Source organism: Hippocampus guttulatus, chromosome 15 (genome assembly GCF_054856545.1).
Source record: "Hippocampus guttulatus isolate MCC_2025c chromosome 15, RoL_Hgut_1.0, whole genome shotgun sequence".
NCBI classification, from domain to species: Eukaryota; Metazoa; Chordata; class Actinopteri; order Syngnathiformes; family Syngnathidae; genus Hippocampus; species Hippocampus guttulatus.
In genome coordinates, this window is record NC_141275.1 from 13,950,777 (window position 1) to 13,975,265 (window position 24,489).

The following is a 24,489-nucleotide window of genomic DNA, read 5'->3' on the forward strand; positions in this document are numbered from 1 at the left end:
TGCCTTACTATACATGGTCGTTTTTTTTCGGCTAAAAACGCCTCACTATACATGGTCGTTTTTTTCGGTGAAAAACGCCTTACTCTTCATGGTCGTTTTTTTTTCAGCTAAAAACGCCTGACTATACATGGTCGATTTTTTTTTTCGTCTAAAAACGCATGACTATGCATGGTTGTTTTTTTCGGCTAAAATCGCATTCCTACACATGGTCGTTTTTTTCGGTGAAAAACGCCCTACTACACATGGTCGTTTTTTTCGGCTAAAAACGCCTTACTATAAATGGTCATTTTTTTCGGTGAAAAACGCCTTACAATACAAGGTCTTTTTTTTCTGCTAAAATCGCCTTACTATAAATGGTCGTTTTTTTCGATGAAAAACACCTTATTATATATGGTTGTTTTTTTCGGCCAGAAACGCTCTCCTATACATGGTTGTTTTTTTTCGGCTAAAAACGCCTTACTATACATGGTCGGGTTTTTTTCGGCAACAAGCGCCTTACAATACAAGGTCTTTTTTTTCTGCTAAAATCGCCTTACTATAAATGGTCTTTTTTTCGGTGAAAAACGGCTTACAATACAAGGTCTTTTTTTTCGGCTAAAAACGCCTTCCTATACATGGTCGTTTTTTTCGGTGAAAAACTTCTTACTATACATGGTTATTTTTTTCGTCTAAAAACGCCTTACTATACATGGTCTTTTTTCGGGCTAAAAACGGCTTACTATACATGGCCGTTTTTTTCGGCTAAAAACGCCTTACTAGACATGGTTGTTTTTTTGGGGCTAAAAACGCCTTTCTATTCATGGTTGTTTTTTTTCGGCTAAAAACGCCTTCTATACATGGTCGTTTTTTTCGGCTAAAAACGCCTTACTCTTCATGGTCGTTTTTTTTTTTTTTTTTTTGCTAAAAACGCCTGACTATACATGGTCGTTTTTTAAGCTAAAACAAATTTTCTCTTGAATAAAGGGACATAATTTTCTCTACAAAAAATCTTGAAAATATATCTCACATGACATTAAATTTGATTACACTGCATTATTTTATAAAATACTGTACTTTGTGCTTTTTAAATGAACATGCGTGTGCCATACTCGGTCCTCTCGGAAGCGCTCTACCGCAGGAAGCTGATTGGGGTGGGGCGAAGAGTAAAAAAAGAAGACGAAGAAGAAGACCTATCAGTGGCTGTCATATTATTTGCAACAACCCCGTCTCTGGTCACATAATGTGGTGTATTTAAGAACCGTAGCCTTAATTTAGTTTTAGTAAGTGCGTAAACTGCTGCCAAATCGCTGCTAACACAGACAGACTTGAGGCAGACGCTCGTTCGCCACCGCGATCGTGTTATTAGCGTCTCGTAGCTCCTTGCCGGTTGCCTTTTTCTTGCAACTTACCAACATGAGCGACGACGAAGCTTCGGTCCGCAAGGACGCCTCGAAGGCCATCCTACTCACCAAGGACGGCCAGCGCTACATCGTGGGCGACAGCCGCTCGGTGGACAGCCGCGACGTAATCACGCTCATCCCCATGGAGGCCACCGACCTCATGGACCTGGACGACGCCGACGAGGAGAGCGACGTGCTGGACGCGTCCGACCCGCGGGACGGCGCCGGGAGCCCGGAGGAGCTGAACGACGACGAGGCGTCGGAGGGCGACGGCACAGCGCCGAAGCAGTGCACCTACGACGGCTGCACTGAGACCACCACGCAAGTGGCCAAGCAACGCAAGCCGTGGATGTGCAAGAAGCACCGCAACAAGATGTACAAGGACAAGTACAAGAAGAAAAAAAGTGACCAGGCCATGTCGACCAACAAAATTGACGTCAGTCCCCCCACGCTACAGTGAAACCCCCGCCGACTCGCGGATTTTTTGGGGAATGATTTTCATTCAGTTGTTCATTATCTCTCAAACTAATGTTTATTGTTTGGTTTCAGGACAACTGTGAAGAGCGTCCTGTGTCTGTCAACAAGCAGCGTTTAGGGGTGATGGGAGACCGGCCGACCAGACCCTCCCTTATTGAGCAGGTGCTTAACCAAAAAAGACTGGTAAGTCGTCATCACCATAACCACAACACACAGTGAACACCCTTTTGATACTCCATCCTTGCACAATAGCGCATATTGATCATACAAAAAACGAACTTATTTGAATGTTTATTAAAAAAAACATATCTGTATAAACCACAAATTTTCATGATCGAGTGTTATAACACTATAGTTTGCTATTTTTCAAACTGATGCGCTGTGCTGTTGTCCACCAGTCACTGCTGAGGAGTCCCGAGGTGATTCACTTCTTGCAGCAGCAGCAGCACATCCTGGCTGTGCAGAGTCGAAGTCTGGCGCTGCAGCACAACTTTAGCGGCTGTTGACGCTCCTCGTACTCAGTCACGCTATTATTTATTGTCTTTACAGTTAAAAGGTTTGTGGTGCATTTTGTTGTTGTTGATGATTTCATGGTGGGGTTTTTTTTCTTTTCATAACAAGAGTTTTTTCCACTGCAGGTTTTTGAAAAAGCTCCAATGACTCAATGTTGCTGATGTAAAAGTTGCACTCACGGACAAAGAAAACAAAACACAAATGTTTTCTGGTCACAAGCTCTCTCACCCCCGCAGCGAACGAAATAATATTTCACTTCGTGAAACTCTTGATTTGCATCGAGCAGCTTTGTGTTACCAATTTGTATTTATAGACATATCTCTAGCCTGATAATAATCCCCTGTGCAAAAAAAACCAAAAACACCAAATCCATTTTAGCCTCGAAAAAACATTTAATATAAGTACAACCAAACATTGGTCGGGACATTAGAATAATATTAAAAGACAAATTGAACTCACAAAGAAGCGCTACGTGTCTTGAAGTGCCGTAGGGATGCACAAGAAAACAACAAAGCCATACAGAAGCCAAATGAAAGTCAGTCTCACAGTAAACAAGGACCACATCCTGGAAACTTCTGGAGGGGGCTGCGTCCTCATCACAAACGCCGCCTTCCACAGCCACCCGCCCGTTTTCTACGACACAGACGAGATGGGGTTGTGCGGTGAGCCCATTTGGGTGAGGACCTTGTCCAGCCATTGCAGGGGACCATGTAGATGCACTTCGATCCAGCAGGGGGTGCTGGTCACATCCTGGCGGTGGTACTCAGCCCCCCAACCCTAGACAAAAAAAAAAAAAAAAGCTTTGTCACTTCACTGGAATAAAAGCAACGTTTTCAACCATCTGTCATCTGGTGATGAAAATTCAAACGTAGCTTTTTTTACTTTAGGCATCTTGCCCCCGTACCACATTTGCGTCGCTTGGCCGGACTCATAAAATAAATGCTAACGCAAGAGATTCCGTCCGAACGGGCAGCTCGTGCGGATTTTAAATTGCGGCGAGCGCGTCTTACCTTGACAAAGCTCATGCGGATGGTGCACATCTTGGTGAGCTCGTAGACCACCTCGAAGCCGTGGTTGACGGACTGGGCGAGCAGCTGCGCAAAGAGCTGGTTGTTGAAGATCTTCAGGCTGCAGCCACTGGGGATCTTGCAAACGGTGGTGGCGTGGAAGCCGTGCTGGAAGTTGCAGTTGCGGCTCTGCACGAACACGCTGCTGTCGCTCAGGCACTCGGCGTACACCTCGCCACCCACGTAATACAAGTGCAAGCCTAGGAGAGCCATGGGGGGGGGGGGGGGGGGGCAGGGCATTGATTTATGACCTCACGACAAATCTATGTCGGAAAACTATCACGGTCGGGGGGCTGCGATGGTTCACGGCAAACTGACCTTTGCCGATGTGTCGCCGCGTGTGCTCGATGGTGGAGTTGCGGTTGACGTTGGACAGCAGGCCGAGGCAGAAGCGGTTTTTGTTGTTGGACGGGTCGGTGAAGCCGTCCACCAGCACGCTGCGTGACGACGCGTGGAAAGTCTCGCCCACCCGGTTGTTCAGCTCGTAGTAGGCGATGGAGCACCAGTACTCGGGCTCCTCGTAGCACACGGGACGCAAATCTGCAGGACGGACGGAAAGTGTCGGAACATCCGGAGGTCACGCTCGATAGAAGCTGGACTTGCCTCTATGTGGCGCGGAGAAGGTGAGCTTGGTGCTTTCCGTGGAGTTGCCAGGCTTCACGTCCTCCTGTGGGTTCGACTCCATCATGCTGTACGGTGGAGGGGGAGTTTCTGATGGGCGGGCAAACAACATGAAATCCCGAAGTCCCATGCTAATCGTCAGGTTCAAATACACACTTTTTTTTTTTTACTTGTAAGATAAAATATGCCTTGGCCCTACGCAATCACACAAAAGACCCCAAGTTGGGATTCAAACCTGGAACCTTTTTGCTGCGAGGGGCTAATGTTACGTATCATACCATCATCACAGGACAATTTTGAGTCCAACCCGTTTAGGCAGCAAATGAGCCGGCTGGTGTCTTACCTGCAATGTGGTAAGGGCTACCCGGCTCAGTGGAGCTGCAGGGGGAGTCGGGGTAGCCCTGCGAGGCGGGCGAGCGTCCGTGGGATGAGGAGGACGGTGACGAGGACGAAAAGGAGGACGAGGAGCCTGGCAGCGGCGGGAAAGACTCCGGATAGGTGGCGTTCTGTGGCATCAGCGGCTCGTTGTGCAGAGATGCATTGCGGAACTTGGCCAGCAGGCTGTGCTGCGGGTTGAACTCGCTGTGGCGCGGCACCAGGACGGGCGGCAACACTGGCGGGAAAAGAGGGATGAAAGAAAATGGCGCTCGAGGATCCGAGCTCAACTTTTTCAAAAAAGACAAAAGAGTCAGACGAACGCGTATCAATAGAAACCCTTGGATGCATTTTGCAATTCCCTGAAGATAACAACACATCTTTTTACTGCTACAGCTGCCCGATGAGGCAGGTTTACTCTTACCTGGCGTTTCCACACGCCGGTAGTGGTATGGATTGACACAGATGTCCTTCTGCTTGGAGCCGAAGGGAAACTCGCAGCAGTCGAGCGCCTTGAGTTCGTGGTGCGACTGCAGGTCCGGCCAGCGCCACACGCGGCAGTAGATGACATGCGGCAGGCCCTTGCGGTGCGACACCTGCAGCCTCCCGTCTAGTGAGCGCGGGATGGTCACGCACTTGCCTGACATGGGGGAAATAACGATGTCAACACGGGGATGAGGGTGACGCTTCCTGTTTGGACACAAGGTCAGGTACGCCAGGCGATCGAGATCCAACACACAAAAAAAGTTGGTTTGTCACAAATCATTCAGGGGCTATAAATCTATGAACACATAAAATACAGGATTATATTAGTGGCTGTATTCAGGTGCCATAAATTGATCAGCATTCCTTTTGTGTGTAGGTGTTGGTGTACCTCTCTACTCCTCTACTTATTAGGGTTTTCACAAAGCAATGAGAGGCCATAGATCTGGCAGGTTACATTTTGACGAACAGTATTTTCTACCTGTGGATTTTATGACCTCCTGACACTAAAAGATCAACGGTAATTGTTTTAATTGGGTGCCACAGATCAAACATTTAATTTTCACCCAACCGCCATTCTCGACCGAAAATCAAAACATCAAAGTTATACAGGTGGCCATAAATCATCAAGGGCCAAAAAACAACAACTGTCACTTCAATCATTTTTTACCCACTGGATTTCATTGAAAGAGGTGGCCACTCACTGGGCTGTCCGGGGCAACTGAGGGCCCGCTCCAGCTCCTCCATGGCGCCTTTCTTCTTCTTGAGCTTCTTCACCAGAGAGTCCACGGCTTTCTCTGCCCACTTCTCCTCCTCGTCGCCCTGCTTCCAGCCCAGCAGACGTTTCACCGCCGGGCTGGTGAAGGAGAAGAGTGACGTGATGGACGTGGATGAGTTCATGGTCCCTTATTGTTCCTGATGCTTGGAATCGAGATGATTCTGGTCTAGGTTTGCCGCATCTGTCGAGAGAAGTGAGAAGATAATGGTGCCACTTGTTGATTTGTGCTCTTACAAAATTCAAAAACTGTTTTCGTTTCTAGTTGATTCACTGCCATTCAAGTGTGAAAAGGTTAACAGTCATGATCCGTGCTGGATGCAATGTTATGTCGATTTTTTAAAAAAAATTGTGACTTTTTACTGATTCACTGTCATAGCACTTTAAATTGAAGTGAACAAATGTTAGCATATATTAAAATGTGTTATTGCCTTTTCATAACATGTGCCGGATGTGGCCATAAAGAAGCCATCTTCTGTCATTTTTTTAAAAATTATGACCGTATTTATTTCCAATTTATTCTTGAGTCACCGAACGCACTGACTTCTTGTTTTTTTGTTTGAATTAGCTACTAATTTTGACTCAGTCACACCAGCACTAGTTAACCACTATTGGTTAGTCACAAAACATTCATTCAGATGTCATGTTCCTGGCTTTACTACTATGAGCAACTTATTGTTTACTGCTATACAAGAGTGAAAACACGTCCACAACTGTTAGCAGATAAACACTCACCCTTTTGACCTGCGCCAGATGTAGTGATGAAAAGCGCCGTACTGTCCAAATGATTCTGCCAAGTCCGGTACGCCTGTCAAGAAAGGTGAGAAGATGCTGGTGGTGAGGAGTAAGAAGATTTTCCAGGCAGGAGGACAAGGAGGAAGGTCCTCTTGTGGCTTCTCTCTTTCTCTTGTGAAAGACGCCCAGGAGCCAAACTGTCTGGCCAGAACACATCACAGGACAGGAGGAGGAGGAGGAGGGCTGTGTGTGCGCGTGTGTGTGTGTTTACTTTTCGGTTTGTCCACATATCATCTGCTCACAATGATGCTGCATCACACCGGAAGTTGACAGGTCACACAAGTCAAAGATATCGCATGATGACTTAAACAATAGAAAAAGGGGGAAAATGCTATTCTTTTATTTGTACACACGAGAGCCGAGTAAACAGACACTCAAACACAACTGCTTTATGGAGGCCGGCGTCACACAGTCTGCCCGCTCAGATAGTCCAATTACCTAATGCTTTATCACCAGGAACCCCCCCAACCCCCTTCCTCCTCCTCCTCTTCTTCTTCTTCTTCCTCACGCCCACTCCTCGACAAAAAAGTAAACAAGGCAAATTCTTCTTACTACTGAACTGAACGCAACGCTCACTCAAGTGTCATTCATAATCAACAAGCACCATTTCTTAATCATGATTCAAACTAATTGTGAATCACCCTGTTCATTATAACCCAAAACCACAAACGGCATTAAACGTTAAAGTCATCCAAATTAAGATTTCAACATAAAGGCCACAACTTTTAATGATGAGTAAGTGATTAATAATAATGTCTCACCTTCACGTTTGCATTCGTAGTAGCTGGTCGTAGTAGTCCACGCGGTGAGTCGCGACTGAAGCCAGCGAGAAGGTGCGCGTTAGTACTGCGTGGGCGCCCACTTGAGTGGAGGGCATCCGTTGTGGCTGTTTCAAAACAAAAGTTGAAGCATTTAAACAGAGACGTACTATGTCAGTCAATCTGACCCATCGGGTGTTGATTCAAAAAAAAAAAAAAAAACAAGCGTCTGTGAGACAGCTTTTGGTGAATTTTGCCATATTTTGACATCACAATGGAGCTAATTTACAACACACAACAAGCTTCACCAATGACATGGTGAGAGAAAGAGACACTTGGACAAGCAGGTGACGCACTAGCACGCCCAAGCCAAGCGCGAAGCAGAGCTGCAGTGGTACCACCACATATTATCGTTAGCTAAAGTGTTACGATCGTTAGCGCTAATAATAATGTGAAATAAACTTACTAATAAAGTTAGACCAAGTTGTTTACATGAGGGTGGAGCGTATTTGTGTTTGTCCATGTCATGCGCCATGTCAAGTGTGTTGCATTTACTTGATGACGCAGTGCTGCACACACACACACACATAACTTGAGATTTGTTTGAAATTTGCTTATGCTTCACACTTAACGTGACGTTTACTCCCACCTCCGCCAGCGTGAAAATCCAAACCAGGATAGTACTGTACTTGACATTAGCAGGTTATTGTTGTGAAGGGCGGAACCACCCCGTATGTTAATGTTGCACACTTGCCGCCGCAGGTCGGAGGCGGGCCGGCCCGCTGGAGTCTGAAGGGCTCCTGCAGGCTCCAGCCGGAGCGCCACTCGGCAGCCACGGCGGCGTCAGGCTGGCTGGAACCGCAGCACCGGCGCTCCAGATCCCTCCGCCGCCTTCCCACCTGACAAACATGTTTGTATGTGTGCGCGTCAAGTCATTGACGCATCACGCCTTTATTTTACGGCAAATTCGGTTAACAAGAAATTAAATCTAAAGAAACGCGCGTTGTCACATTAAAGTCATTGAAATCGAAAGTTACTTCATTACCTTAAGTGGGGAGGTCGGTAAGGCCGGGCGGAAGGATACAAAACGACGCCGTGCCGCGGCGGTCTGGTCCGGTTAATGACGCAAGCCTGGCTGGCGACGCTCAGTCTGCAAGTTTGACATTTTCACAGTTTACAGCAACTGCCGCGGAACATCACCCCGCCGCCGGGAGGAGGGGAAAGCATCGTGTCCCCTTTTTTTTTGCACAGCGGTTCGTCTGGTGTGACAGCGCAGTGGCCGCCGTCCTCCACGCCGTAAAGAGGCTGCGGTCGGCCGGCCTGGTGTCGCGACCAAAGTCCGCTGTTGAGCTGGTTCAAAGTCTGAGAAGATAGTTGACCAATTGAACCGACAGAAGCCTATTGTTTCCTTAATAGTTATACTCCTAACGTCAACAAAGATACAATAAAAAAATTGAAAATGTCATACGTTTGTACAGGTGCAACAAAGTTTGTGTATACTTATTAAAAATTGATTTTACATACAGTATACCAGTGCGTGTTGAATTAAGGAAAGTGACGGGGAACTTTAAACTACATGCCACAAATGTGTGTACAGTATTTTTATTGAAGGGAGGGGATGACAGTCATGGGGGATTTGAAACCGTCCCTACAACCGTCTGTGTAACTACCATATTTGCACAGGTTCCATAGAAACGCACTCCTGTTGGTCTTAAAAGGCTCACAAGTTCATCACTAAACAGTAACACATGTAAATAAGTATTTCTATGGGAGCAAAGACAGTGTTCAAAGGGGAGTTTGAAATAGCCCCGAGAACTATCGGTCTCCTCATTACATTTCCACAGGTTTTCACATAAATATGCATCTGTTGGTGTTTGGGAGGTCATGGGGGAAATCTTGAAGCAGTCAAATTAAAAAAACGCATTAGAATGATCATACGTAACTAGAGGGTACCTTTACACAGGTGTGAGATCTGCACCTGCATAAATAGACTTTTACTCTTTTTTTTTTCCTGAAACATTAAGAATGAAGCATCCATTTATTAATGCTAGACAGGGCATTGAAAGGATCTGCAGTTCATAATTTGATAAAGACACGATAATAGTCTGTGTGCATGGAAACTGAACACAATATAAAAGCTCCTCTCATTAAACCCACTCAAAAAAAGTGAAACGGTTCAAACTTTGCTCCACCTTGACTGAGGTCTCTGTTCCGGCTGAAGAAAAACAGCCTCAAGCATGATGCTGCCACCGTTTGGTTTCACCGTTAAATTTTGAAATGAGTTATCTTGGGCTCTTTTTTTTTTATATATAATAAAAACATGGCATTTGTACAGGGCTGCGTGGACTTGGAATATCTACTGCAGTTACTACAACTAAAACAAATTCCAATCTGTGTTCAGAGTTGCAGATCCAAAAGGTCCCCAGACCTCTCGAAGGTACTGCACTGCACATGCAGGTTCTTATTTAAGGCCTCGATAAACACGGATGGGTCAAATGATTACAAACGTATGTTAAATACAAGTACAGCTTAAATTTTTTTTTTGCAATACTCACTACCCCCCCCCCCCCAAAAATCCTTTTGATAACAATGATGAATGAGACAATTGTCTGTGGTTATATGTTTCTGGTTTTAATTTTCATTAGTAACACCACTGGTTCCTGAACCGATCAAACGTATTATCCCACCCTTGCAGGGCCTACTTTAGGCCCTGGTAAATTACCTTGGAACTAAGTTTTGACAACACACCAAAGTTCTGGGTTTAAGTTCTTGCGGTTGGAATGTGCAATGAGTTACCAAATATGGTCCAATAAGTTGTCGCGTGTTATGTGAGTGGTGTTTTATTGTCATTCATGAAGATTAAGAATGAAGATGTTGACATACACTTACTGAGGAACGCCCAGCGGGCAGCATGCGGCGTGCCATGATGAGTGTAGATGTACACACAAACACACACACGGGAGAGCAGTACATAAATAGGGCACGAGGAGAGGTCTGGTCACGGTCTCCTCGGCGGAGACGAGCGGCGTCTGTCTCCTCGTCCTCCCACTCGGTCTCTGGGGATGATGCGCAGCTCCGAGCCGTGCTTCAGGAACACATTGCCTGCAAGGGCACAGGAGAAAAAAATGTGAGGAAGGCATAGCCGGGGCGACAGAAAACTGTGGTCGGGTGTCATGAGGCAGCACATTTGAATCATCCTGTTTCTTCATAGTCAGACACATGTTCAAAATGTGACCCCCCCCCCCACCCCCAAAAAAATTCAAATGTCAACATTTCCATTGAGGTAAAATATTTTAATACAAATGCAACATATTTAAAATTAAAATTAAATTTAAATGTACTTAGAAAACTACTACTTTTACAATTAGGTCTTTTTTTTTTTTTTTAACTCGCATACGCGCCGAATGAGTGATGAGCATATTCAGATCCGGGATCCTGAGCGACTTTTCATGTTGCCTCCTCCCTCATGTCCCTCCGGCGACTCACACTTTTTCCCAAAAATGCATACTGAGCTCATCAAAGATTCATGCTATTTGTGAGTAGCGTATTATTGACCAATGAGTATCACCGCTCACCTGCTGTTTGTGCAGGGTTGATTCCTATTCCATCTGCAAGGAGAGAATGCAGCATGTCAATAATATATATATATATACACACGCATATAAACAAGATACAAAACACACTAACACACACGCATATATATTTATTCGAACTCACCATTGGTGATGATGGCGCTGGTGGCTGATGGGACTTTGAACTGCACACAGGATAGTGACGTGAAGACACATTTTCAAAACAGTGAACCTGATTATTACTTGTAATCAGTTCCAGAGCCACCCACAATAAGTAAAAAATAAATACAGAAGTGACATGCACTGTATTAAATACTTTTACTTCTGCAACATATGAATGGGGATGGAAACTTGGCTTCTGCCAAGATGTTCCTTTGTTGTTAATATGCAAAAAACACGTGAAAAAATGATTCCGCTCGTGTTGTATGATTTTTAGTGGGAATTAAAGTTGCACGTTGCTTTTTTCTTTTTTTAACAGTTGGTATAGTGGTTAAAAAGCCTGATTGGCCCTGTTCACAAAGCAGTCGTCTTACCTCCTCGGCGGCGAACTTCAAAACTGCTGTGAACGGCGTGCTCTCTGGAACACTTAATCTATTTTAAAAAAAAGTACCATATTACAATACTAAAAAATCCATATTGACTTTTTAAAGTTGGATTTGCGTGTATCTTATTATGGAGCGTTGGCTTGATTCTTTGCAAACAAATGTTACTCGCTGTGTCAAGAGTGCCTACCCACACCTCAAATTGATGTTTACTATACAGTAATTAGGCGAGTATCTGTGCTTCTACCCAAATACGTTTGCCAATTTGAGTCACTAGCATATGCTAGCACTAAACGCCGTGCTGCAAGCGACGACCTGCTCATGTGTAAACTCAAACAACGTCGGCGGAGTACAACGAAGAAAATGAGACAACGATTTGGAATAAAAAATGTTAAAAATCACATTTCAGATCGATTTTAGCAACTCAGATGTCAGTAAGTGTTGGGAAGTACTCACACTTTGAAAGGGAGCCGTGGGTCCGACGTTAGCGTAATTTTAAACGTTACTTTAGACCTAGACAAACGAACAAGAGTGGCACGGTTGTCCTCCCAGTTTTAATCGGGCATTTTGTTCAATATTTATACGGTATGTCACAGGTAAACGAGTAAAAAAAACTTACATTTTTCAAGCGAGGCGACTCAACTTGTCATCTGTTTACGCACACCAGGAAGTCGAGAAGGACCCCGACAAACACGTCATCGATGTAGTTCAATTGTGACACATAAATATGCGCCTCTGTTGTTTCACAACAATTACTTTTAACGAATGTAATAATAAAATGTATTCATTACACATGTGACGACTGGGTAAAAACCGCAGGTGATTAATAAGTTCGATTTAAACAGGCATTCTCATCGTCCTACTAATATTGACTGTAAATGGCAACAGTGATGCCAAACAAGCGGATTTTTTTCCCCAAACCGCTGGGTAGTTAATATTTGTCAACTGTGGGGAGCTATTAAATCATGTCATCCATCTCTGATCGGTTGTTTTCCCACAAGTGTGGTGGTTTCTTGTATATCAAATAAGAGACACAGGATGGGGGCATAGGCTGCTGTTTTCTTCACATTTCATATTTATCATGTACTTCTGTCTTGACATGATGACTTGAAAGCAAACGTGACGAGGCAGCCTCTAACTGTTATGCTGCACGCGAGTGGAATAAACTGCCAGTAAAAGTGAAGTCGCTTTTAAACTCAGGGTGAATGCTTTTAAACCCGGTTGCAAACGACATACTGTAAATATAAATAAAGCTACTGTATCTATATAAATAAAGCTGCCTTGACCTTTCCTTTTACTAAATGAGGAAAAAGTGAACGCAAAAACCTTTCTTTATATTAGGAATTTAAGTTTTCCTTCAGCTGCAGGATTTTTTTTTATCCCATCAGTAAATTTGACCTCTAATTCCTTTACACAATCAAATTGCTAATCTTCCCAAATTGTCAATACCTGACACCTGAAGTGTGAGTCATGTGCGTGACTTTAGTGCAATTTGGGTTAGTGTGACAACGTTGTCAAACGAGTGATCTATGATCCTAAAACCTCGTTAATGTTTTAAACAAATAAATGACTGAAAAAATACATATAATCTCCTCTCACCTGAAGTGCACGAAGGGGAGTGTCATCTAGTGGGTTGAAAGAAATGCAAGTCTTGACATATCAAAAAAACAAAAAAAATCCCCTTAAGGCCTCAACGAGTGCCGGCATTATTTCCCATTCATGCAAACTACTTTGTGCTTCAATCAGGTGTACCGTCGGATAATTCACACAGACACGGACCATGCAGCACTATGATAGCAGCGTGGCCTTCCTGGGAACGTGGGGTCGCTTCCAGCTGATGGTTTTTTTCCTGCTTTGCTCCACCATTTTACCCAACGGGAGTGGCTCCTTCTCGCTGGTGTTTGTCACCGACACACCCCAGCATCGATGCCGGATCCCTAAGGCCAACCTCAGCCAGGAGTGGTGGGAGGTTGCAGTTCCACTGGAGGTACGCTGCTCTTCTGGGTTTCTACCTGGTTTTCAAAAAAAAATAAAATAACTGAAACTAAAAAAAAAAAAAAAAAAAAGGCCTCACAGTTCGAATGTTCGTCTCTTAACATTTGAATAGAAATGAAATGAATGCTCATTTCTCAGCAGACAACATTCCGAGAACATTTGTGTTTTATGAATGCTTTATCTCTCAGAGCTCAAGGACATCTGCATACTTGTTGCACCACAAATACTGCTACTGGTAACTTTAAAATAGTGCAATAATTTTCTGCACCAGCTGCACAACTGTTATGGTATTGTATTCGACCACTGATCACTTTAGCTCTTCTTGATATTTTGCACATTGTCTTACGGCTGTCATTGGGTGGTACCACCGCACAACGGTACCCTTACATTACGGAATGTCCTTCCATACTTATTTGTCATGTCCTTGTTTATGATACTAGTGCCGCCTGTACTACCGGAGACAAATTCCTTGTGTGTTCTACATACTTGGCCAATAAAGATGATTCCGATTCTGATTTACACAAAAAGGAATGTACGTTTTTGGCACAGTGCTGTGGAACGAATGTTCTCACAACATTCACATAACACTACCCTTTGATTTCAGAGAGTACGGAAAACGTGTTGTGGATGAATCTCTCAGGATTTACAAAAATATAAGTACTCACTTCTCAGCACTCACACACGTGGTCTTCATGTGTGTACCTCTCGAGGTGGTGGACGGGGAGCTGCAGGCAAGCCACTGTCGTCGCTACAGGTTGGACGTGCTTCGCAGGCTTTCAGCCGGGGGGCTGCTGCCGGGCCGGGACGTCAACCTGAGCAGTTTGGAACAGGAGGACTGCGTCGACGGCTGGGTCTACGGCACCGAGGTCTACCAGTCCACCGTGGTCTCCCAGGTCAATACCATTTGCATAAAGGGAGTATTCTTCAGATTAAATTTTATATAAGATTATTTGGGGAACATTAGTAGTTCATCGTGGTCTGTAGAGAGATGGAAAGAAAGAGAGAAGAGTTGACATTGTACTTTGTAAAAGCATAAGATGAGAAAACCTTTATTAGTCTCGCAATGGAGATATTCCCAATTCACAGCAACAAAGTTATGAAAGGAAGAAGTAGAACAACAAAAAATAGGAGCTGCTGGAAAGGCAGCCACTCTCGCGGCGCCATTTTGAAGTCAAAATAACAAAAATAACACAACACAACACGTAGGACACAAGCATGAATGTAATCAAACATTTACCATTGAAAATTGGATTTTTAAGATTAAAAAAACAACAACAACATTTTAAGGCCATATTGTCAAGTTCTACACTCCACCATCAAAGTGACGGGGGCGGGAGGGGGGGGGGGGGGGAGAGCTTAGCTCCTGATGACTTGAAGAAGTTGGCAAGAGTGACACTGTCAATCATGCACTTCCAGTTCGACTTGGTGTGCACTCAGCGTTGGAAGCAACCCTTGACCGCCACCATTTTCTTCCTGGGGGTCCTGGTGGGATCCTTTTTCTCCGGAGTGCTTGCTGACAGGTACCTGCTGGGCAATCAAGAATTCACAGGAACTCGGTACAAGGTGACGGTTTGAGGGTTGTTGTTTTTTTTCTTCCTAGGTTTGGCCGAAAACCGGTGCTGTTCGCCACCATCGTAATTCAGGCCGTGTTCTCAGTGGCACAGATTGCAGCTCCGTCCTGGGAGGTGTTCTCCGTGCTTCTCTTCTGCAGCGGCCTTGGCAATATCTCCAACTACATGTCATGCTACGTGCTGGGTATGTTTTCTTTACAGTGCAACAGGAAGACATTGACACAAGCAGAGCTGTTTTGAAGTCTATTCTCTGAGTGACAGGAATTCAGTGACAGTCAGAGACCTGAGCATTCTGAATGTACTGCACCTGTATTTGAGCTTGTTTAGAGAGCCAAATGAGCAGACCGTCAGTCGCCTAACCTGCTGAAGGCATTAATATGGATTAGTCTTTTCGTCTTTACATTCCTTTAATTTGTTCTCCTCAGGATTCTCAAGTTCGAAATCCAAAAGGCAAAAAACCCAATTTTTCTCCTGCTTGACACGACAGGAAATTCAAAAAAAGTTGTTTTTGTTGGAACAGGAACAGAAATCCTCACGGGCAACGCTCGGGTGGCTTACTCGTCGACGGGCGTGTGTCTGGGCTACACTTTGGGCTACATGATGCTGCCCCTCTTCGCCTACTTCCTCCGGAGCTGGAAGACGCTGCTGCTAGCCGTTGGGCTTCCCGGCCTCTTCTACATCCCCCTGTGGTGGTAGGCACAAGGATATTACAGGGACACACGCGACTTGCTGTCTTGTTATTTTAGACACCGAGGTGGCAAATGGACTGATGATTTGGAAAGCCATCGCATTTATCGCCGTCTTTAATATTTAGCTTAAAGTCCACGTGCTGGTATGCTCTTTGTCGTCACAAATAAGAGCACGAGAGGGACAATTTAGAGCAAAACCGACAATGTTGACAAAATAAGGAGTACAAATTATAGATATCATGAAAAAAAAAGTCAGCAGTAAAATAAATACAAAAGTAATGTTTTTGACAGGATCCTCCCAGAGTCTCCCATGTGGCTGCTGTCTCAAGGCCGAGTGACAGAAGCCGAGGCCATCGTGAGAAAAGCCGCCAAGATGAACAGAGTGGTCGCACCGGAGAAGATCTTTGCCGATTCCAAGTGGCATGCAAGTTAAGCCTTTGTGTCAATTCGCTTGCTGGACACTTCATTAGCGACACCAATTTGAAAGTTGTCCATCGTCCAAAAGACTGAGCTGAGCATTGGAAAGAAGCTAGCGGTAGGTGGGGGAGTCGCCTGAGGGTAATCAGGCTAAGCGCTAGCAGCTACAAAGAAACCTGAAGCGGGAGAGAAATTAAGAACCCCAATAAGAAAAATGTTGCGTGGTTGAAAGATGCTAACTGCTGGGTGAGCCGCTAGCAGTTAAAATGGTCTCCAACGAAGGCCTTCAGTATAGAAAATGTCTTGGCCGTATCGTACGAGCTCGTTAAGATGTGGGGAAACCGAATGCTAACCATTGTGTGTTGTAGGCAGATGAGGGGAGGCCAGTGGAGCGCTACACTGTTCTGGACCTGATGAAGAAAAGAAGCGTCGCGCTGATGACGGTCCTCTTGTGCTGGGTGTGGTAAGTTCACACCCATCAGAAAAGAAGAGCCGGCGCACCCACACGTTGACAGTGAGCTCTCTCGTCGGCAGGTTCGCGCTGAGCGTCTGCTACTACGGCTTGTCCCTGAACACATCACAGCTCCACTCGAATCCGTACATCAGCTGCTTTCTTTCCGCTGTGGTGGAGGCACCGGCGTACCTGAGCTGCAGTCTGGCCATCCGATTCCTGCCGCGACGCCTCGCTCTGGTGGCCGTCTTCCTCACAGTGGGCCTGGCGCTTTTCTTCATTCAGCTGGTGCCTCAGAGTGAGCGTCCACACCAAAGCCCAATAGTTGTGCTCAAAACCAGAAGCGGGAAAGGGGCGTAACTGAAAAGCAGCAGGGCTCCCTCGATCATCTTCGTTCAAAACCAAAAGGGCTCGGTCAGCCATTTGGTGCCAGGGCGTCGTTCAAAACAAGTCGTTCACCTTCAGTCCCCTCACGTTGGCCATTTTCCGGCCTGGCTCTTGTTCGCCAGTATTGCTCCCCCAACCGTCTTAGTTCAAAACAAGGAGAATCAATCATTTTGTCCTATTCCGTCTTTGGTCATCTTGTGCTGGGGTGTAGTTAAAATCCAGACAGGCTCCTTCAGCTATCCCGTGTAGGGTCCGGATTAAAAACAACTCCCACTTTCATCTTGTGCTCCCTCAGCCATTTTGCGCCAAGTTATACTTCCAAACCAACACAGTTCTTGCTTGGTCTGTTTGTCGTTGGCCTTTATTCTCAAGGCATCCTGGGTCTGGCTGTGGCCTTGGAGATGTTGGGTAAGTTTGGCGCCACGGCGGGAACGTCGCTGCTGTTCGTCTTCACGGCCGAGTTGTACCCGACGGGCCTGAGGAACACGGGCTCCGGAATCTGCCTCATGGTGTCACGGACAGGAAGCTGCATCGCGCCCTTTCTTATACAGCTGAGTAAGCACTTTTTGGAGAAGGGGGTTTCGTGTGACTTTGGCGTTTTTAATACGGCTTTGTCACCACTTTCATGTCGGTACGGCACAGACATCTACTTCAAGTATTTACCTTATATCACCTTGGGCACTCTGGCCATGCTCTCCATCGTGACGCTGCTCTTCCTGCCGGAGAGTTTTAGGCGACCGCTTCCCGAGACCCTTGAACAGATCCAGAAGAGGCAAAGGTGGGTCTTATTTGCTACCATAAAGGGTCAAATCAATACGATGGACCGATGTCAGTTTAAATGTATTCAAGGAACTGTCACAATTAAAATCTTTCAATTGGATCCATTCATACTTTCAAGGCCTTAAAATTTATTTGGGTGAACGGTGGTGTGATATTTCCTCAACACAGAACACATAAATTCACCTCTTTGATATGAGACTGATTTATTGACTCAACTGTGGATAATAAAAGGAAAACGTGGAGGATTATGACGGTGGAACAAGCTCGCGATAATGATCACAGATTCTGAAGTATAAATTGTAAACAAAAAGATACCGTCATGGACATTCCGTTGACAGCTCAGATTGTGAAAGGAGAGTTGATTCCCCACTCACCTTAAATGTATCCCTCTCCAGTCACGAACGCGTCCAACTTTTTATTCAGATAATGCAATGTGAACTGACTCAGAGGTTACCTTGGCACAACCGAGCGCCTCGTCGTTCTCTTCTGCGTCCTTCGTCCACCTTCCCCTAACGAACCTTCGTGTTGATTTCCGTCCCTGCAGCTTGACCTGTTTGTCAAGAGGAAAGACCTTCAAATCCACGGTCATCGAAAGCCCACTGTGAACCTCACTGGATTTTACCAACCAATTGTAGCATTGCATTGTGTGATACATCATGATGACTTACACACGGTATGCATTTATTTGGTGTTTTATTTCTGCATTCATGGAAAAATAAAAGATGAGGAAAAGCATGTATTATTTTTTTTATAAAAATAAAAATCACATTAATTTTTTTTTTAAACAATTAGAATATTATCAGTCAAATAAGCTATTGTACACAGACATTTAAACAAATCATTTAAAAAAAATATTTATGACTTGATCAATTATTATAATTGAATAATTCTTAACATAAAAATGTATATCTTGCTTTACCGGGGAAGTGCTGCATGTGAGCAACTGTTTCCGGCAGGGGGCATTCCTTGGCTCCTGGGTCGCACGAGGCTGAGCAACTCCACGGTGGTGGGCAGGCCGGCCTTCAGGGTAGGCCACCCAATCGCTTCCTGTAGCACTAAGCAGAGCCGAGGTGAAAAGTGAGGCGACAGATGACCCGACAAGGCGAAAAAAGTGCAGAAAGAGACTCATGAAAAATTAGATGACTGCATGTTTTAATGTCTTTTATTCTTTAATGAATGGACACAAACATTACAAGTTGTTATCAAATGAAAAATAAAACGCATGATACAATAATTATAATCAGAAAATGCATTTGTATAATTTGCCGGGAAAATCCACAGCAATCGAGATATTCACAATCGGCTTTCGGAGACGCTCGTGGAATTGAAGGTTTCTCGTCTGCAATCGCATAGACGAGTCACTCTGCAGGGAGGGAAAGTGACAGTTTGTTAGAAGAAGAACTCAATCAACTCAGCTGTATTCATAGGGCACTTTAAAACAACCGCCGCCGTATACAAAAAGCTGTACAGGTATATGGAGCAAAAACAGTCAAACTAAACTCAAGTCTCATGAAGAGTTAAAACCCAAAGAATAAAAATGAGTTGGCTGTTGAGTCAGGAGAGGCTTTACCGCAGAAGATGGAAAAAAAAAGTTGCGTTTAACGACCACACCACATTCCAAAAACATGAATGGGAGGTTTATTGCTCACTCTGAATTGTCCCAAGGCATTATTGTGAAAGGTTGTTTGTCATTGTGTACACACACACACACACACACATTCCTAAGGCATTTGAAGTTTAGTTTTTCTCCACTTTTCAGCATGATTAATTCAAGGCCTTGACCCGCAGAGTCCTCCTCTCGATGGTGTTTTGGTCGGCTCAAGGTTGTTTTAGTTTCAATCTGAGTCACAGCATTGTTTGTATTATATGTTAAAGAACATGTTGTACATTGTGTCTATTGACAGTTTGTTTTTGTAATGTCAGATAATCCCCAATGAGAAAAACAAGACATCCCACCTTTTCCTCTTTGGCATCTGTTCAAGAGTCTCAGGAAGCGGTCGCCCAAAACTCTCCGGCAGCAAGAGCGTGGCCAGGACTGACAGCATGGCCAAAGTGCCCAAGGTGATATAAGGCAAATACTTGAAGTAGATGTCTGTGTGGTGTGACACAAAGGTAGTGAGAGCGACCCCGTCATAATGTCAACGTCAAACTGAATGTTTGGGACCCCTTCCCCTGAAAAAGCGCTTACTCAGCTGTATGATAAAGGGCGCGATGCAGCTTCCCGTTCGCGACACCATGACGCAGATCCCGGATGCCGTGTTCCTCAGGCTCGTCGGGTACAACTCGGCCGTGAAGGCGAACAGCAGCGACGTTCCCGCCGTGGCGCCAAATTTACCCAACATCTCCAAAGCCACGGCCAAACCCAGGATACCTGAGGTTGAAGGGTGATGACAACAGCCCAAGCAAGAACCTTCCTGGTTTGGAACTACAACGCGATGCAAAATGGCTGACGCAGCCCGACGCAAGATGGCTGAAAGAGCACGACTGGTTTTCAACTATACCTCAGTGCAATATGAATGATGTTGTTTTGATCCAGACCCTGCGCAAGATGGCTCTAGGTGCCTTTCTGGATTTTAACTACACTTGAGCACGAGCTGACAAAGGGTGCTCAACTGGCTGAGACATGTACCTAGCAAAAAATGGCTGACCAAGCCATATTGGTTAAGACTGTTGAGGGAGCCCTGCTACTTTTGAATCACGCCACCTTAACTCCTTCCGGTTTTGAGTTCAACTCTTTGGCTTTGGTGCGACACTTACTCCGAGGGACCAGCTGAATGGAGAAAAGCGCCAGGCCCATGGTGAGGAAGACCGCCACCACGGCGAGCCGTCGCGGCAGGTAGCGGATGGCCAAACTGCAGCTCAGGTACGCCGGCACCTCCACCACGGCAGACAGGAAGCAGCTGATGTACGGATCCGAGTGCAGCTGCGACGTGTTCAGGGACAGGCCGAAGTAGCAGACGCTCAGCGAGAACCTGCCGACGAGCCAGTTTGCTCTCAAAACACAGTTGTAACGGTCATGCTCGTTTGATACGTGTGAACTCACCACACCCAGCAGAGAAGGATGAGCGTGATAGCGAGGCGTCTTTTCTTCACCAGCTCCAGAACAGCGGAGGACTTTGCTGGCTTCTCCTCATCCATCTACAATGTAGAACGGATGTTAGTCTGAATAGCCCCCAGAAACTCTGCAATTTGATGTTAGCATTTTTAGATTTGGCACAGTTTTTCTTTTTTGTCATTACTGCTCTTATGCAGTCTTTTAACTTGATGTGCCAAAGTAGCTGTTAGCTCCAAGCTGGTCGGCTCATGGAAACGCTCCCACTTTCCACTAGCATCTTTCAAATGCTCAGCTGTTTAATTATTGGGCGTGGGGGGGGGGGCATATTTTGCGAATAAAGTGTCCAGTGAGCACAGTGACACAAAAGTCTAACTTGCATGCAACTTGACACTGCTGAAGATCTTCTCCGGTGCGACCACCCGGTTCATGATGGCGGCTTTTCTCACGATGGCCTCGGCTTCTGTCACTCGGCCTTGAGACAGCAACCACATTGGAGACTCTGGGAGGATCCTGTCGAATGCAAAAGTGGGAAGCACAATGGATAACCACTTGTGTTCAATACCAAGTTCATTTTTTTTATTCACACAAATCTGGCATTTGAGCAGGGGTGTGTAGACTTTTTATATCCACTCCAGATAGACCTCAAGGACAGCAAGGGGATCAGAAAATGCTCAAAAGGCTTTCCTTGTAGTGTCGGTACTATTGCCACCTCTGGAGTTTCATAAAAACCGAGACAGCAGGTCAATATTGTAACATCTTTTTTTTGGTGTGTGCCTACCACCACATGGGGATGTAGAAGAGGCCGGGAAGCCCAATGGCTAGCAGCAGCGTCTTCCAGCTCCGCAGAAAGTAGGCGAAGAGCGGCAACGTCATGTAACCAAAGGCGAAGCCCAGACACACCCCCATCGAAGAGTAAAACACGCGAGCGTTGCCTGTGAGGATTTCTGTGCCTGTGACGGCAAAAAGAACTTGAGTGTGGCAGGCAGTCTGGATTCTCAAGCATTGTGGGGGGGGGGGGGGGGGGGATGTTGGGAGTTTGAAGAGAAAAAAAGTCAACCTTTGATGAACAAAGTAATACATTTTCCTGAAAAAAAAAATTGGTTGTTTTTGAGTCATCTTGGTGAGGCAAGGCGACCGACCTTAGCTCAATGGGTTTGGACAAAAGCTTCTACCACATGTTGTTAAATCACTGCTTTTGGTAAAAAAAAATATTGGGCCCAATGTCTGACTTCCACTGGATTCCTTTTTTGAGCTGCAGTACTTCCAGTATACCGCTGCTCAAGTGCTGGAACACTGGAAGAAATACTGCCATAAGAGCCAAAAGCTCAGGTCTCCGTCATTGGCTTTCTGTCGCTCAGAGAATTGACTTCAAAGCAGCTCTGCTTGTGTGAAGTACAAGTATCTTCATGTTGCACTGGAAAGAAAACATACCCAGCACGTAGCATGACACATAGTTGGAGATATTGCCAAGGCCATTGCAGAAGAGAAGAAAGCAAAACACCTCCCAGGACGGAGCTGCAATCTGTGCCACTGAGAACACGGCCTGAATTACGATGGTGGCGAACAGCACCGGTTTTCGGCCAAACCTAGGGAAAAAAAACAACAACCCTCAATCGCAAACCGTCACCTTGTACCGAGTTCCTGAGAATTCTTGATCCTCCCCAGCAGGTACCTGTCAGCAAGCACTCCGGAGAAAAAGGATCCCACCAGGACCCCCAGGAAAAAAATGGTGGCGGTCAAGGGTTGCTTCCAACGCTGAGCGCACACCAAGTCGAACTGGAAGTGCATGATTGACAGTGTCACGCTCGCCAACATTTGACCTCCTTTCTGGATGAAAAACTGACCTGGGAGACCACAGTGGAGTGGTAGACCTCGGTGCTATAGACCCAGCCGTCTGCACAGTCCTCCTGCTCCAGACTACTCACGTTGACGTCGCGGCCCGGCAGCAGCCCGCCGGCTGAGAAGTTGCGGAGCACGTCCAACCTGTAGCGACGACAGCGGCTTGCCTGGGGCTCCCCGTCCACCACCTCGAAAGGTACACACATGAAGACCACAAGACATTTTTTTTTTTTTGTGACTGCCGAGGGGTGAGCATTCACACACGCAATTTGACTTGTGCCAAATGGATAATGGACATTTTTCTATTTGAAACAACATCTGGCAAAATGCCATACAAACCATACAAGTTTTTTTCAATCCTGAAATGCAAACGTAAAAAATAAGAAAATAAAAAATAAAAATATGTCCTAGGGGCTGCTGGAGCCGATCCCAGCTGACTTCTGGCGGACGAAATCCTTTGTTCCCCCTTTAGTTTCTTTAATGCGGAGAGATGACAACGCACAGTGGTGTACCTCCAGTGGGATCGCCGCCTGCCGCCACTCTTGGCTGAGGTTGGCTTCAGGGATCCGGCATCGGTGCTGGGGTGTGTCCGTTACGAAGACCAGTGAGAAGGAGCCTGTACCATTTGGCAAGGCGGTGGAGCAGAGCAGAAAAAAAACCAAGAGCTGGAAGCGACCCCACGTTCCCAGGAAGGCCACGCTGCCATCATAGTCCCACATCTTCCGGAAGGTGGAGGGGTAACTATCCGAAGGCAGAACTGAAGATGTGTAATGGCGAGATAACAATCATGGCACTTTAAGCTGTCGCAAAAATTGTGAACGGGCCTGGACTAGTTACTATCTCTGACGGCCCACCTGAAAGATCCGCCCCTGCTTCCTTCGTTCAGAACAGATGAGGGGACTGATTTTTATTGTCACAGCAAACAGGTTTAAAGTCCACATATCACAAATGAATCTTGGCTCGCACTTTAAAACCCATTTCAGGTGTCGCGGGGGAAAGAGAGACAGTGGAAGCAACAGGGCCATCCCCACCCAGCGCCATTTTTTTGCATGCCTTGGTTTTTTTAATCACATGCTTTCCTGTTCTTTATTGCCCTGGAAGGTGCCTATCTGAGCATGTTTCTTATCGGTTGCATGATTACGTGTACTGAATTTAAAATGTGTTTTTTTTCCCAAATACTTTTCTACTGCCTCTTACAGGGGTCGGGAACCTTTTTGACTAAGAGAGCCATAAAAGCAAAATATTTGGAAATGTATTTCAGGGAGAGCCATATATATATATATATATATACACACTGTATTTTAACAGTGAATTCAACAAAATGTCAGTATGATAAGCCTCTGAATGTATTTTTAAATAACTTTGTTCTAATACTCACCTTTAATGCGAGTGGTTTTCCGTTCCTCACGATTGCTAAAAATCCAGCAAAACTAGCGGAATTTTAGTCAGTTTGCCGGGTCCATACGCGGAGCTGCTGCTGGCTACCTTGCACCGTGCTCAGTTGCTTGCACACTTCCTTTCTGTTGTCTCTCTCCCGCAGGGTATTTTGATGCGAACGTTGCATGGCGCCTGTCAAAGTGTCACTTTCCATTCGACGTTTCATCGATGGTATTTTGTCATTGCAAATCGGACACACCGCAGAACCTGTTCACTCCACAAAGGCGAATCCTTCGGTCCATTCGTCCTGAAGTCTACCATACTCGTCATCTTTTTTTTCTTTTCGCCATTTTATTCGTTTCAGATTAGTTTTGAGCTAATGACCGAGCGGGGTGATTCAAAAAGGGGGCGTTCACCCGTTTCCGCAGCAACGGCAACGGAGGCCAGTATATCCAATCAAAATTGCTCTTGGAGCCAACTGCAGCCCTGAACAGGAAATAAACAGTTATTATTTTATTTTTTTTAAATCGATGGATGGATTAAACAAGCAAGAATATTTTGTTTTATCTGC

General features: G+C 45.5%; 5 protein-coding genes across 8 annotated transcripts; 2 read left to right on the forward strand and 3 right to left on the reverse strand.

Annotated features, from left to right (window-relative positions):
* The first annotated feature begins 1,158 nt into the window (after nt 1-1,158).
* On the forward strand, nt 1,159-3,211 carry rfxap (regulatory factor X-associated protein). 2 transcript variants are annotated; one of them, XR_015103042.1, is made up of 4 exons: nt 1,159-1,815; nt 1,929-2,039; nt 2,255-2,412; nt 2,495-3,211. XR_015103042.1 is itself a non-coding variant. In XM_086130742.1 (3 exons), the coding sequence occupies exons 1-3, from the start codon at nt 1,393-1,395 to the stop codon at nt 2,360-2,362; spliced, it is 642 nt and encodes a 213-aa protein (XP_085986868.1). In that variant the 5' UTR covers nt 1,159-1,392; the 3' UTR covers nt 2,363-3,211. The 2 variants fall into 2 exon arrangements, 1 of the variants encoding a protein (XP_085986868.1); XM_086130742.1 differs by having other exon boundaries at nt 2,255-3,211.
* On the reverse strand, nt 2,738-8,604 carry smad9 (SMAD family member 9). 2 transcript variants are annotated; one of them, XM_086130741.1, is made up of 11 exons: nt 8,289-8,604; nt 7,998-8,142; nt 7,247-7,371; nt 6,426-6,498; nt 5,620-5,874; nt 4,857-5,072; nt 4,401-4,670; nt 4,040-4,147; nt 3,755-3,976; nt 3,380-3,636; nt 2,738-3,146 (listed from the first exon to the last, which is right to left on the reverse strand). In XM_086130741.1, exons 5-11 carry the CDS (start codon nt 5,813-5,815, stop codon nt 3,003-3,005), a joined length of 1,413 nt encoding a protein of 470 aa, XP_085986867.1. In that variant the 5' UTR covers nt 5,816-5,874; nt 6,426-6,498; nt 7,247-7,371; nt 7,998-8,142; nt 8,289-8,604; the 3' UTR covers nt 2,738-3,002. The 2 variants fall into 2 exon arrangements, with proteins under 2 accessions (XP_085986867.1, XP_085986866.1); XM_086130740.1 differs by having other exon boundaries at nt 5,590-5,874.
* A 225-nt stretch (nt 8,605-8,829) lies between these two features.
* Nucleotides 8,830-12,045, reverse strand: ufm1 (ubiquitin-fold modifier 1). Its single transcript, XM_086130743.1, has 6 exons — nt 11,977-12,045; nt 11,814-11,870; nt 11,349-11,406; nt 10,961-11,000; nt 10,819-10,851; nt 8,830-10,345 (listed from the first exon to the last, which is right to left on the reverse strand). Coding segments are annotated over exons 1-6 (294 nt in total). The 5' UTR covers nt 11,979-12,045; the 3' UTR covers nt 8,830-10,241.
* Nucleotides 12,046-13,137: 1,092 nt separating this feature from the next.
* On the forward strand, nt 13,138-18,366 carry LOC147194038 (solute carrier family 22 member 4-like). Its single transcript, XM_086130933.1, has 11 exons — nt 13,138-13,344; nt 14,063-14,245; nt 14,769-14,872; nt 14,953-15,107; nt 15,444-15,615; nt 15,904-16,040; nt 16,402-16,492; nt 16,564-16,778; nt 17,240-17,422; nt 17,510-17,645; nt 18,192-18,366. Exons 1-11 carry the CDS (start codon nt 13,138-13,140, stop codon nt 18,250-18,252), a joined length of 1,644 nt encoding a protein of 547 aa, XP_085987059.1. The 3' UTR covers nt 18,253-18,366.
* A 421-nt stretch (nt 18,367-18,787) lies between these two features.
* Nucleotides 18,788-24,318, reverse strand: LOC147194039 (solute carrier family 22 member 4-like). 2 transcript variants are annotated; one of them, XM_086130931.1, is made up of 12 exons: nt 23,920-24,318; nt 23,054-23,282; nt 22,547-22,729; nt 22,375-22,478; nt 22,134-22,288; nt 21,481-21,652; nt 21,080-21,212; nt 20,691-20,785; nt 20,405-20,619; nt 19,836-20,018; nt 19,604-19,739; nt 18,788-19,010 (listed from the first exon to the last, which is right to left on the reverse strand). In XM_086130931.1, exons 2-12 carry the CDS (start codon nt 23,258-23,260, stop codon nt 18,941-18,943), a joined length of 1,653 nt encoding a protein of 550 aa, XP_085987057.1. In that variant the 5' UTR covers nt 23,261-23,282; nt 23,920-24,318; the 3' UTR covers nt 18,788-18,940. The 2 variants fall into 2 exon arrangements, with proteins under 2 accessions (XP_085987057.1, XP_085987058.1); XM_086130932.1 differs by having other exon boundaries at nt 23,054-23,298.
* Between the last annotated feature and the right edge of the window lie 171 nt (nt 24,319-24,489).